Genomic DNA, 14,732 nt, shown 5'->3' on the forward strand with positions numbered 1-14,732 from the left:
TCTTGAAACTTTGACAAACATTTTCCATGCCGGTCTCCATCGTATGACGTCACCCATGTGACATTTGACATTCTGCTGTCCTTGTAGAACCCCTGTTACAGGTAAGCAACTCTGCTTTACTTAACTTTTTATTTCTAACAGGACAGATAACACAAATCATAAGTGAGCATAACAGGGACACCTGGGCCAATTTGGAGCTACTAGCAGGACTAATCCTCTGTGGTGCTCAATTCTGTGAATGACCCTGCCCAGCAAGGGCCACGGAGGGAAGGCATAAAGCAACTCTTCTTTTGGCCAGGTCTGAACGAGAGCAACGATCCCCAGAGACCACTGATCTCTTCTGCGATTGAAGAATCGGGGAACCTTCAATTTGTGAGATGTGGCCAGCAGGTCGATAGATGGGAGACCCCAGCAATCTACTATCAGCTAAAAGGCTTTGGCCAACATCGCCCACTCTCCTGGATCCAGACTCTCCCTGCTTATAAAGTCTGTTCTGACGGTGTCTTTTCCTGCGATGTGGGAGGCTGAGATCAACTGTAGATGTATTGCTGCCCATTCCATAAGGAGATCTATCTCCTGTGACACTTGCTGGCTCTTGGTTCCATCCTGGCAGTTGATGTAGGCTACCATCGTTGCATTGTCCGACATTAGATGAACCGCTTGACCCTGGAATCTGTGGTTGAACTGTAGAGATGCCAATCTGACTGCCCGGGCTTCCAGGCAGTTGATGTTACAGACGGCCTCTTCCTCGATCCAACGTCCCTGGGCCAACAGCTCCTGAGTGAGGTCCCCAGCCCCGGAGGCTTGCGTTTGTTGTGAGGATCAGCCAGTTTGGAGAGGACAGGGGTAGACCCTGCTCAGATGAGCTTCCTGTAGCCACCACTGGAGCCGAAAGCATACTCTCAATCTATAAATGTAGTCGAATCGAATAATCTTGAGCCTGCAGGTTCTAACGTGACAGTAGTGAGTGTTGAAGTGGTTGCCTGTGCCCTCGTCCACAGCACTGCCGCCTCTAGGGTTGCCGCCAAACTGAACTTGGAGCTAACTCCAAACCATTGGCCATATTGTGCTCATCAACTGATGCACTTTGGACATCAACTTCCTTATCCAGTGTGGTCGGAAGGAAGACCTTGCTCTGCTTGGTGTCTAACCAGACTCCAAGATATTCAAGGACTTGAAGGGGCTTGAGACTGCTTTTGTCCCAAGTTTACGACCCGAGTTCCTGAAGCAAGGTGGTCACCCCTGCTGGTCATCCAGAGAGACTCTTCCACAGACTTGGCCCAGATCTACCAGTCATCCAAGTACGGGTGCACCAGGATTGCCTCTTTTCTCAATGCTGCCGCTACGACCACCATGATCTTGGAAAACGTTCTGGAGGTGGTGGCTAGGCCAAAGGGCAGTGCCCGGAACTGATAATGGTGACAGAGTACAGCAAAGCATAGGAAACATTGGTGTTCTTGATGGATTGGAATATGTAGGTAGGCCTCGAATAGGTCCAGGGAGGTTAAGAATTCTGATTGCATGGCCATTATCACGGAGTATAGGGTTTCCATGCAGAAATGATTCACTCGTAGATGTTGGTTGATGCTCTTGAGGTCCAGGATGGGGCAAAAGGAACCTTTCCTTCTTGGGTACAATGAAATAGATGAGTAATGCCCCGTATTTTCCAGGGGTGCAGGAACCTTAAAAGAGTAGTCTCCACTGCCTGCTTCTTGTGCTGGGAGTAGCAAGGAGACATCATGAATATGTCCCGAGGACTGCTGTGAAATTCCAGCACAAATCCTTCTCGTATGACCTCCAGTACCCATTTGTCCGAAGAGATCTTGACTTCACCTCTGGTAGAAGAGGGACAGTCAACCCTCAATCTTCTCGTTTCGAGGGTGAGTTGGCAAATTTTCACTGCGGGGGGGGGGGGGGGGTTCTGAGAAACCTGAACCCGAGCCTGCCCCTCTCTTGGGCTGTCAACTATGAAAGGACCGAGACCTCCCAAAGGGCTGAGACCTCTGAAATGTCAAGTTTCTGTAGGGGCAAAAGCATTGGGAGCCCCTGGATCGACCCCTCATAGGCTAGGGGCACTATAACTGCTTTCTCTTATCTTCTGGTAGCCGGGTAACTGGAGACTCGCCCCATTTACTGGTCACTTCCGAAAAAGAGTGATCCTTTAAAAGGGCATCTTTGTAAGATTGGCCTTGGAGGTTACATCTGCTGACCAATTCCGCAGCCACAACTGTCTTCTGGCCGCCACCACTGAGGCCAGTCCTCTGGCTGAAGTACGGACTAGATCCAAGCCTGTGTCAGCTAAAAAGGCAGCAGGTTCCATAACCGCTCTGGAATTCACCCCCAAGTTATCCACCTCCAGAGAGAAGAGTAGGCACGAACGAGCTACCAGTGCACAGCAAGAAGCAATCTGTGATGTCATTGCTACCGCATCAAAGGCCCGTTTAAGGATGGACTCCATCTGTCTATCATATGCATCCTTTAAGCCCGCTCCTCCCTCCACTGGGAGTGTTTGCTTAGAGATGGCACAGACCAGCGCATCCACTTTAGTGAAACACAAATGCGCTCTCATTGCCAGATCCAGTGGATATAGAGCTTCTAATGCTCGTCTCCCTTTAAAACTTGCTTCTGGGGCATCCCATTCCAGGTCAGTCAACTCCCGGATGGCTTCCAGTACTAGAAAGTAACAAGAGGCTTTCCGTAGGGAAATAAGAATAGGGTGGTTCTTTGGTTCCATCAGAGACCAGCCCAGGAACTCCCAGCATCTTCAAGGTCTGGGAAACCAGGGCTGGCAATTCGTCTATGGAAAAAGCATAACATGGTCCGATACAGTTCTAAACAAGGGGAAATTTTCACATCTTCCAAGGAATCTATATCTTCCTCTTCATCCATGCCACCCGGGTCACTGCCAGGGATACCTTTGGTGAGGCGAGGTCTGCCGATAGGACTGGGAGAGGGAGGGCTTACCGGCTGAGGTTCGGTCTGGACAGGGGCAAGTGAGGTAGCAGACTACGCCTGTACAAAGGCTTGAAGGCCCTGGAAAAATTCCATCCAAGAGAAGGCAGTCTGGTCCATGCCTTGCCCAGGAAGTACTGGGGTATGTGCTGCTGAATTTCTCTCTCCCATGGATGACCCAGCCTGGGGGTACTCTGATCCGAGGTACTTCCAGCTAAGGCTGTGGCTAACCCATCCTTTGAATGGGAGGAGCCGGGCTTAGCAAGGTCCAGGTGAGGCCAGCTTTCCCCGGGCTTCCTCATAGTTTGACATAAGTTGGAATCCAGGTCAAACTGTGAAGCCCTAATATGACAAGCACCACAGAGAGAAAGGTGCCTATGTTTCTTGGCTGCCGGAGCCATTGGTGGCAGTAACTTGTGTTCTGTCTGCTCACGCTTAAAATTTTATGCACACAGATTTCGGATGCCTAGGCGGGACACAGTGAGGCACACACGCAGCCTGTGCGCCTGGCTTTACCTGTATTCTGTACTTAGTAGATTGTGCACGTATGTACATGCGCAACGTCTTGCGCACAGAGCGTGCGCATGGCCGATGCACTAGGCGTACCGACGTTCTATGGAGAGCAATACGGCACGCACAAAGACGCACTCATGATAGCGCCGCCGCGGCTTGCCACTCGGTGTGCCAACCAAGCCTAAAGCAGGGCCTAGCCCACTGGGAGGTTGCTCAACCCGCTCAGGAGGCGAGCTTAGGCTGCACAAGGCCCTAAATAGGGTAATGGCACAGCTCCAGTTGTTCTCTATCTCCATCTGCTGATAGGGAGACAAAAACCCATTCATCTGGACTGGTCTGGTGGGTCAACAAGCTAAGCCTCTTTTCGTAGGTTAACTGCCCTACCCCCTCTATTCATATGTTAAAGGCTGCAATTCTCAGTACCATTCCCCCAACCCTTTATTTACAGTACTCTGCCAGCTGAGTCTCCTTTCATGTACCATTAAGATCCAGTTTCTCCAACTTCATCCTGTCCTCCAGTGCTTCAGTAACAGCCACAGCTGCTTCGCGTTTGATTTCACAGAAAGACAGGTTCAGCTCCTGGGACAAAACAAAAAAGAAAAAAAAAAGTCAGCAGAAAGCAGAGTTGCTTACCTATAACAGATGTTCTTCTAGGACAGCAGGATGGTAGTCCTCACATGTGAGTGACATCATCAGATGGAGCCAGGCACAGAAATCATTTGTCAAATTTTCTAGAAACTGACTAGCACAGAACATGCCCAGCATACCACTAACCACACGGGATCCCTCTTCAGTTTCGTACTATAGAATTACAAAAAAATCAAAACACAACAAACTAGGAGAAACCCAACTCCACAGGATGGCAGGAGGGTTTCCTGAAGACTAACATCCTGCTGTCCTAGGAGAACACCTATTACAGGTAAGCAACTCTGCTTTCTCCTAGGACAAACAGGATGGTAGTCCTCACATATTGTGAATCCCTAGCTAGAGGCTGCTCCCGAAAAACAATAGGACCAACGGCATCAAACCAGATGCCAACGAGCACAACACTGGTCCTTGTTGATAACAGCAGGAGTCAGCTTGAAACCAAACAATGAACCTGAGGCAGGAAGAGTTGAGTTTTACAGCTGAAAGAGATTCAGCTGGCCGAAATTGCTGTTGCATCAGCTGTGCCTGTCCAGACAGTAGTGCTAGTTGAAGGTTTGGAGGGAACTCCATGTCGCAGCCTTGCAGAGTTTGTTCAAGAGGATCGCTCGCAAGTGGGCCACCAAAGCACCCATAGCTATGACAAAATAAGCATTGACATGTCCCCAAGCTGCAGTCCCACTTGCACATAGCAGAAGGAAATGTAATCCGCCAGCCAGTTGGACAGGGTCTACTTGGTGCAGCAACTCCCAATCTGGTCCTGGCAAAAGAGATGAAGAGTTGCCTAGACTACCTATGGCCTGCTGTTTGCTCCAGGTAAAAGGCTAAGGCGCTCTTACAATCTAAACTGTGCAGGGCCCGTTCGCCCTGGTGCAAATGAGGCTTGGGGAAAAAAGGTAGGCAGGACTATTTTCTGGTTCAGATGGAACTCCATCACCATCTTTGTCAGGAATTTAGGGTGTGTGCACAGAGCACCCTATTGTGAAAGAACTTTGTGTAAGGTGGATACGATACCAAGGCTTGAAGTTCGCTGACCCTGCACGCTAAGGTGACCGCAACCAAGATGACCTTCCAGTACAGGTACTTCAAATCACAGGAGTGCAAAGGCTCAAAAGGAGCCTTCATAAGCAGGACCAAAACCACACTGAGGTCCCAGGGGAGGCGTCAGCTGAAGCAGACCCCGCATAAAGCGCCCCATAATAGTTTGTACCAAGATGGGCGAAACATCCATCCCTAGATGGTAGACCCTAATGGCACTGAATGTCAGAGTTGGTCTTTAGTCCAGTCTCCAAGAGGTGCAGAAGGTAATCGAGTAGCTTCAGTGTGGAGCAAGAGGAGGGAACCAATCCATGGCACTCACACAAATGGAGAACCTCTTCCACGTCAGGCAATAAGACTTCCTAGTGAAAGGCTTCCACCAGGTCCCAAGACACATCCTCCGAGAGGTCCAGGGGCTGTAAAATCACCCTCTCAACATCCAAGCCATTAGGGACAAGGCCTGGAGGTTGGGATGGCGCAGTCTGCCCTGATCCTGTGTAATAAGATATGGGGAGGTCCCCAGACTGATCGGCTCCCGAAGGGACAGATCTTGAAGGAGTGGGAACCAGATCTGTTGCACCCAATAAGGAGTTCTTTGGTCCTGTTGGAGCTTCAGGAGAGTCTTCGACGCTAATGGAAGCGGAGGATTCGCATAGAGGAGGGCCAGTGTCCCAATGGCGGGCCAAGGCATACAATGCCAGCTTGCAGTTCTCCCTGACCAGGGAGCAGAACTGATCTACCTTCCTGTTACAGGAGGAATCGAAGAGATTCCTCCTGTAATAGGTCTTTAAGATCATGAACGAGTAGATGTGACTCGGAATTTCCCTGATTTCGAATAATAGAAGGACTAGGGGGCATTCCATGAAGTTAGCAAGTAGCACATTTAAGACTAATCGGAGAAAATTCTTTTTCACTCAACGAACAATAAAGCTCTGGAATTTGTTGGCAGAGGATGTGGTTAGTGCAGTTAGTGTAGCTGGGTTCAAAAAAGGTTTGGATAAGTTCTTGGAAGAGAAGTCCATTAACTGCTATTAATCAAGTTTACTTAGGGAATAGCCACTGCTATTAATTGCATCAGTAGCATGGGATCTTCTTGGTGTTTGGGTAATTGCCAGGTTCTTGTGGCCTGGTTTGGCCTCTGTTGGAAACAGGATGCTGGGCTTGATGGACCCTTTGTCTGACCCAGCATGGCAATTTCTTATGTTCAGGGTTCGCCAAAGTTGGAAGATCCAATCCGCAGCCTCCTACTTCAGGGACCATTCGTGGGGGCGAAATGAACGACTCATGCCATTTGTCACTACATTCTCCTCTCCCAACAGGTACATGGCTCGTAACACGATAGCCTGGGACAGAGCCCACGACCATATTTGGATCGCCTCCTGGCAGAGGAGAAATGATCTCATGCCTCCCTGTTTGTTCAGGTACCACATCATCGTCGGTCCGAATGAGGACCACTTTGTTGGCCAGGTGATCTCAAAATGTCTAAAGTGCGTATCGAATCGCCCAGAGCTCCAGGAAGTTTATCTGCAAATATGCTTCCTGCAGAAACCTCCCATGGGTGTCCCCCAGCCCAGGTAGGAAGCATCCGTGGTGAGCACAGCTTCAGCAGGGGAAGCCTGAAAGGGAACCCCATCTCTAAGTTGGAGGACGACGAGGGACCCATCACGACAAGGAGACCTGGAGTGGTTGAGTAAACTTGATGTGTACCTGTAGGTCCTGGGTGGCCTGGGGCCACTGAGCCCGCAGCGCCCACTGCTCTCTTCGCATGTGTAGACAAGAAATGGAGCGACATGGACGGTCGCAGCCATGTGCCCCAACAGGCGCAGCATACGGTGCGCAGAAACCTGGCAACTAAGAGGTTGCTCCTGCCAGGGACACTAAGGTGAGCGCTCACTCCCAGGGCAGAAATGCCCAAGCTTGAGTAGTGTCGAACCTGTCCCCAATAAAGTCCAGCTGCAGCGACGGAACCAGTTGAGGCTTCAAGTAGTTGACCAGAAAGCCTAAGGCTTCTAATACCCGATTTACTACCGGTTACTACCCCTACTACCCCTAACTAATCAAGCTAGATATTTCAATGGTGGGGGTGGAAGGGAAATAGAACCAAGAGCTAAGAGAAACAGATAAGTATGAGAGAAAAAATGTGTGAAGCTTGCTGGGCAGACTGGATGGGCCGTTTGGTCTTCTTCTGCCGTCATTTCTATGTTTCTATGTATGGGGGAGTGCAGGGAACGTAGTACTCCCTCCCGGGTGGCGCTCTTGATGAGCCAGTCACCCAGGTAGGGGAAGACCTGCACCCGCAGCTTCTTGAGGTAGGCCCCCACCACCGCTAGGCACTTGGTAAAGACGCGGGATGCGAATGCCAAACCGAAAGGCAGCACCGTGTACTGAAAGTGTTTTTCGTCAACCACAAACCAAAGGTATTTCCTGTGGGCATGGGAAATTTCGATATGGGTGTAGGCATCTTTTAGATCAAGGGAGCAAAGCCAGTCCCCCCTCCACAGGAGAGGAATCACAGCGCCCAGGGAGACCATCTTGAACTTTTCCCATTTCAGGAATTTGTTTAGGGTCCTTAAGTCCAAAATAGGATTGAGGCCTTCTGTTCTCTTTGGAATCAAGAAATAGTTGGAGTAGAAATCGCACCCGCGGTGCCCTGGCCATTACAAGGGCTGAGAGCTCCATGAAAAATATTTCCTGATTTGCCGACATGCCCCAAGAGGGGCATGGGGGAAAGTCTAGTGGTACACCCTGGAAATTCAACCTGTACCCCCAATGAACCATGGACAGGACCCTCTGGTCTGAGGTGACGGCAGGCCAACGGTCTGCAAAGAACTGAAGCCGGACCCTGATCGGAAGGACCGTCGTCAGAGGCACAGGTGGCCAGTTTACAATCCCTCACAGCCAGTCAAAACCCCATGGCAGGGCTTTGCTGAAGAGGGCGAGTCCTAGGGCCAACCCACTGAGCTCTCGCCCTGACCGCTGGTGGGTAGTACTTCCTTGGATGGTAAAACGGACGCCTGGGCCCCTACCATGAGGACTTCTTGCCTGAGGATTGCTGGTCCAAGGTGCTGGCCGAAAGATGCTGGAGGGTCTTATATCTGAGAGATTCTCTCCAGTACAAGGCAAGTCTGCGAAGCAAGTCTCCTGAACCTCCGGATAGAGGTCGGAGACAGGCCATGCGGCGGGCATCAATGCCTGCTGTGGCCACACTCTCCGTCATCTCAAAAATGCTGTCTGTGGACCAAGCCCTGCTGGACCAACTTCAGGAAGTTGTTCTGCAGCTGCTGAGTTAGGTGCTCGACCAGATCCTGCATCTGCTTCCAGAGGTTCCTGGAATACTGGCTCATGTACAACTAGTAGCAGGCAATACGGCAAACCAGCATGGAGCCTTGGAAGACTTTCTTTCCCAGGGCATCCACAACCCTGTGCTCTCAGCTCAGAGGAGCAGAGGCATGGGTACGAGAATGTTTTGCCTTTCCTAGGGCAGACTCTGCCTCCATGGAGTGGTGCGGAAGCCGATGCCGTTCAAACCCTGTGGTAGGCTGAACCAGATATACCGCATCAGTCTTCCTGTTCACGGGGGGGGGGGGTGTTACCAAAATGGGGTGTTCCCAGAGCCAAACAAGCAATTCCTTGACTATGTCATGGACTCGGACTGCCACCACTTCCTTAGACGCATTCACAAACTGGAGGACCTCCAGCATCTTGTGCCTGGAGTCCACCTCTGTCAGGAGTTGGAAGGGGACGGATTCCACCATGGCCCGCACAAAGCCCACAAATGTCAAGTCTTCGGGAGGGGAATTACACCTATCTTCCGGAAGAGTGGGCTTAGAGGGCAGGTCCTCTGAGTCAGAGGATAACTCTGAGGTGTCATCTCCCTATGGGTCATGTTGGGCGTCATCACTGAGAGCGCCTGGGGACACCAGTGGGGGTGCCCTAACCACGCTCTTGATGTGAGGCACAGAGGGCACCAAGAGCCCCAAAGGCACCAAGGACATCGGAGCACCGAGGGCTTTGATGGACCAGACAGGGGCTCGGGTAATGATGGCTGCGGAGTTGGCCTCGGAAGAGGTGCCACCGGCTCCAATGGCCCTCCCTCATCTGAAGAATCTGCGATAGGAATGGTCTCCAGTGGCAGTATCTGTGCCCTCCGGGGCATCGGCGACTGTTGTGTTGGTAGGACATTGAGGAGCATGTCTAAGCACTCCTGCAATGGTGCCATTATTGATAGTGCCAGTTCCGGCATCGGTGACAGTCCCGATGCCTTGTAGGGCTCAGGCAACCATACTTTGCACTCTTAACTCCTCCTCAAAAATTGCCAAAGACAGGACAATCGGAGGAGGAGGAGGTGCTACCTGGTTCCCCTCGGAGCCCTGAGGGAGAACGATGTCCGGCACAGAAATCGGTGGGAATCAGCTCGGGCTCGATAGAGGGAGATGTCTCCTCAGCCTGGGGCTGCTTCGTGGGCAGCTCGGCTGGCATTCCCGAACTTGGTCTCGTGCGAAGACAGAGACCGGTGACTGTGCTTCCTAGACTTCCCATGGGGGCTCAGCCTGGTCTTTCCCTGGCGCAGAGGGAGACTGTGATGATCTGGACCTGGAATGAGAAGAAAGGGATGTAGGTCGGTCTCCAGTGCCCAATTTGACCTGGAGACCTAGCAGTGGAGAAGAAAACATGGGCCCGGCGGCCAGGCAGACATGACCGCAATGCCGATTGTCAAGGGGCTGGATTTCTTAGGGCCAAAAAGCTTCTCCATTTTATTTAGGTGTGTGCACGGTGATCCTTGGGGATCATCTGGGCACAGAACGAGCACCCCATGGCGTCATGAGTTGCCCCCAGGCACAAGACACAGACATCATGGGGGTCTGTAATAATATTGTTTGAGGGCACGGGGGGCATTGGCGAAAGTCCAACGCCATGTCAAAAAAACAACCGATGAGCGGTCAATTGTTGGCGGCCACCGGGAGACAGCACCGTCGGGAAACAACCTTAACAAATGTAAATCCCCCCCGCACAATGCCCTCTAAGGCCAGGAAGACGATGAGGGACCCGGCGCAGGAAAAATCTGAGAAAAATACTCAAATGTGGCAGTTTTCCAATAAAAACAGCACGAGCTCCACATTTGCGAGATGATAGCTCCGTGGAAAAGAAAAGACCGAAGGAGGACCTCGCATGGACGCATGATTATTGGCATGCTGCGCATGCTCAGTGTGCCAGTCAAAGTTTTCCATGTCGTGCTCCATTTGATGTCACCCACATGTGAGGACTACCATCCTGCTTGTCCTAGGAGAAAGTCTCTGTTACCACTGCCAGCTGTCACATTACTAGAAGAATGTGACAGCATGAAAAGTCAGCCACAAACAAACTAAACAGCATGCAGTATGCATTTTAGGAGTAACCTTTAATTTGTGCAATCCCTCTTTGATGGCCTCTGCAATGGCAAGGGCACCTTTGGATCTCACCAAGCAGTCTCCAAAATTTATCACCTCAACCTGACGGAGCGTTTTTAGGGCCTGGGGGAAGAAATATGGAAAACAAAAATATTATTTAGGCCAAAGTGTCCAAAAGAGATTTTTGTCTTACCAATCAGACCTCTGTGTTCCAGAGCACCAACAAATAAATAGTATTTACCATATGCATGATCACGGCTGAAAGCAGCAAGGTTTAGCAGTATGCACTGTTCATTGCTACATAGGGGAAGCCTGGAATTATGTCAGCCCCCAAAAGCCTTCATGAACATTAACAGAGTCCTATCATAAATTGTATAAAAGGGGTCAATCAATGTATCTAACAAATCAAAACCAAACAAGATACATGAAAAAATTATTAAACATAGTGGAGAATTTACTTACCTGTTAATTTTGTTTTCCTTAGTGTAGACAGATGGACTCAGGACCAATGGGTATAGTGTACTCCTGATAGCAGTTGGAGATGGATCAGATTTCAATCTGACGTCAGCCCTAGTACATATACCCTTGCAGGAAGTCCAGCTCTTCAGTATTCTCCTTGAAAAGCATTGTGGATATTTGTATGACTGAATAATTTGAACAACTTGATTAACTTTATAACTTGAATAACTTGATTAATTTGAAATGGTTGAATTGGCTATAGCTGGAGATCGCCAGTGCCCTCAACCGAGAAACGTCAACACCAGTAGGGTGGGTGCCCTAGATGAAGGAAAGCATGGCTTACCCCTGAATCACTCGCTCCCGGGGATGTCCCCCGTGAATTCCATGAGTAACGGCAGCCGTGGCTGGGATGCTGAGTCTGTCTACACTAAGGAAAATGAAATTATCAGGTAAGTAATTTCTCCATTTCCTATCGTGTAGCAGATGGACTCAGGACCAATGGGATGTATAAAGGCTACTCCCGAACTGGGTGGGAGGCTGCCCGTGACCCACTTAGTACTGCCCTTGCAAATGCTGTGTTCTCCCGAGCCTGAATATCCAGGCGGTAAAACCTGGAGAAGGTGTGGATGGAGGCATGTCGCCGCCCTGCAGATCTCGGCAGGTGACAGCATCTTGGTTTCCACCCAGGACACTGCCTGGGCTCTAGTAGAATGGGCCTTGACTTGTAAAGGCGGTGGCTTGCCTGCTTCTACGTAGGCCACCTTGATGACTTCTTTGATCCAGCGGGCTATGGTTGCTCGCGAGGCCGCTTCCCCTTGCTTCTTCCCGCTGTGAAGGACGAATAGATGGTCCGTCTTTCATATGGATTCCGTCCTTTCCAGGTATCGGACTAGGAGTCTGCCGACGTTGAGATGGCGTAGACTTCGAGCCGCTTCCAAATTCTTATGCTCATCTGGCGATGGTAGTGAAATGGTTTGGTTGACATGGAAGTGAGACACCACTTTGGGGAGGAATGACGGAACTGTGCATAACTGGATGGTTCCCGGGGTGAGTCTGAGGAACGGCTCTCGGCAGGACAGTGCTTGTAGCTCGGATATACGACGGGCTAAACAGACTGCCAGCAGGAAGGCTGTCTTCAATGTTAATAGTCGGAGAGACAGGCTGCGGAGAGGTCTGAAGGAGGTTCCTGCTAGGAAATCTAGGACCAGGTTGAGGTTCCACAGAGGCACCGGCCACTTCAGGGGTGGTCTGATGTGCTCGACTCCTTTCAGGAAGCGGGAGACATCCTGGTGAGAGGCTATGCTGCCGCTCTCGCTCTTGGTTCTGTAGCATGACAATGCAGCCACCTGTACCTTGATGGAGTTGAGTGACAATCCCTTCTGTAGGCCGTTCTGCAGGAATTCCAAAATCGCAGGAATTTTGATGACTGAGCATAGTATGATGTCGTGGTCCTCGCACCAGGCTTCGAATACTCTCCAAATCCTTTTATTTATTTATTTATTTTTCTATACCGACATTCGATCTGGCATATCACATCGGTTTACATATAACAGAATGTCTAAAGGTGGACTTTGTAATGACATGGTACATTATAACAGCTTAACTGAGTAACTGGCTATGTATGTTAGGGATGTGGAGAACTTGCGTGCTCGGAGTAGGGTGTCAATTACTGCCCCCGAGTATCTGCTCCTTCTAGGCGAGTCCTCTCAATGGCCAGACCGTAAGAGAGAATTCGAGCTGGATCCTCGTGGAGAATCGGTCCCTATTGGAGCAGGTCTCTGTGTGGAGATAGCGGCAGGGGGTTCCCTGTCAGCAGCCTTCGCACATCTGCATACAACGGTCTTCTTGGCCAGCCGGGGCCACTAGAAGTACTGGTCCCCTGTGGTGTTCTATCTTGTGGATGATCGCGCCCAATTGGGGCCACGGCGGGAAGGCATATAACAGAGTCTCCTATTGCCAGGTCTGTACCAGGGTATCGATTCTCTGGGACTGGGGTTCTCGCCTGCGGCTGAAGTAACTGGGTACTTGGGCGTTGGACCGGTTTGCCAGGAGGTCCATGGTTGGTGTTCCCCAATGGTTTACTATCAGTTGGAATGCTGTGGTCGACAGCTTCCATTCTCCTGGATCTACACTTTCTCTGCTGAGGTAGTCCGCCATGACGTTGTCTTTCCCGGCAAGGTGGCGGCCGACATCTCTTGAAGATTCACTTCCGCCCATGACATTAAGAGGTCTATTTCCAGAGATACCTGTTGGCTTCTGGTTCCTCCCTGACGGTTGTTGTAGGCCACTGTTGTGGCTTGTCCGACATTACTCTGACCACTTTGCCTCGGAGTCTGTGACCGAACCTTAGGCAGGCTAGTCTGACTGCCCGGGCTTCTAGATGATTGATGTTCCATCCCGACTCTTCTTCGTTCCATTGCCCTTGGGCGGTTAGCTCCTGGCAGTGCGCTCCCCATCCTCATAGGCTGGCAACCATGGTGAGTAGGAGCCATGCTGATGAGGATAGTCTCGTTCCCTGGCTCAGATGGGCTTCTTGTAGCCACTATCGTAGTTGGGGCCAAACTCTGTCCGGGAGCTGAAGCCATACGGTGTAGTTCTGGGACAGTGGATTCCATCGTGATAGTAGTGAGCGTTGTAGGGGTCTCATGTGAGCTTGTGCCCATGGGACTACTTCCAGTGTGGATGCCATGAGGCCAAGAACTTGTAGGTAATCCTATGCTGTGGGGCGAAGTTCGCTCAACAAGGTTCGTAACTGGGTCATCAGTTTTGATCTTGTCAGTGTCAGGATGACCTTGTCTTGTTTGGTGTCGAACCGGACTCCCAAGTATTCTAGAGATTGGGAAGTCTGCAGGCAGCTCGTTTGTGTTGACCACCCACCCGAGGCTCTCCAGTAGAGTTTTGACTCTGTTGGTTGCCTGGTGGCTTTCCTCTGGGGATTTCGCCCTGATCAGTCAATCGTCTAGATAAGGGGTGCACGCGGATTCCTTCCTTCCTCAGTGTTGCTGCCACCACCACTATGATCTTGGTGAACGTCCGGGGTGCAGTGGCTAACCCGAAAGGTAGTGCCCGGAACTGGTAGTGAAGGTCCAGGATCCAGAAGCGTAGAAAACGCTGATGCTCTTGATGGATCGGAATGTGTAGGCAGGCTTCTGACAGATCCAGAGAGGTAAGAAACTCTCCTGGTTGTATCGCCCTTATTACCGAGCGTAGGGTTTCCATGTGGAAGCGAGGAACCTTAAGTTGACGGTTGACTGCCTTGAGGTCCAGGATAGGTCTGAACATTCCTTCTTTCTTGGGGACCATAAAATAGATGGAATAATGGCCAGTATTTGTTGTGGAAGCACCGGTGTTATAGCCTCTCAGGCTAGTAATCTGGTCAGTGTAGCTTCAACTGCCATTCTCTTGGAAGGGTCGTGGCAGGGAGATGCCACAAACTTGTCCAGAGGGAGGTGGTGGAAATCCCGGTAATATCCCTCTCGAATGATGGATAGGACCCACTTGTCTGAAGTTATCTCGACCCATCTTTGGTAGAATAGGGCAAGTCTGCCCCCTATTGCTTCTTCCTTTGGATGGGTCGGCTAATTTTCATTGTGGGGTGCGGCTGGGGCCTGGGCCCGAGCTGGCTCCCCTTTTATTGTGCTTGTTCTGAAAGGACTGGCTCCAGCCTGCAGGGCGGACCGCTTGATATGAGCTACTATATGGGTTGAAGCGCTGTGATCCTCTGCCCCTGGAGGTCCG

The 14,732-nt window shown here is 50.8% G+C and overlaps 1 protein-coding gene across 1 annotated transcript in view; it reads right to left on the bottom strand.

Annotated features, from left to right (window-relative positions):
- RANGAP1 (Ran GTPase activating protein 1) overlaps positions 1–14,732 on the bottom strand; it is a 317,592-nt gene that overhangs the window by 224,867 nt on the left and 77,993 nt on the right. The window contains exons 8-9 of the mRNA XM_029590239.1: positions 10,545–10,658; positions 3,945–4,044 (exon numbers count right to left, since the gene is read on the bottom strand). Coding sequence (XP_029446099.1) covers positions 3,945–4,044; positions 10,545–10,658 — 214 coding nt within the window. The remainder of the gene's footprint in view (positions 1–3,944; positions 4,045–10,544; positions 10,659–14,732) is intronic.

Source organism: Rhinatrema bivittatum, chromosome 2 (assembly GCF_901001135.1).
Source record: "Rhinatrema bivittatum chromosome 2, aRhiBiv1.1, whole genome shotgun sequence".
NCBI classification, from domain to species: Eukaryota; Metazoa; Chordata; class Amphibia; order Gymnophiona; family Rhinatrematidae; genus Rhinatrema; species Rhinatrema bivittatum.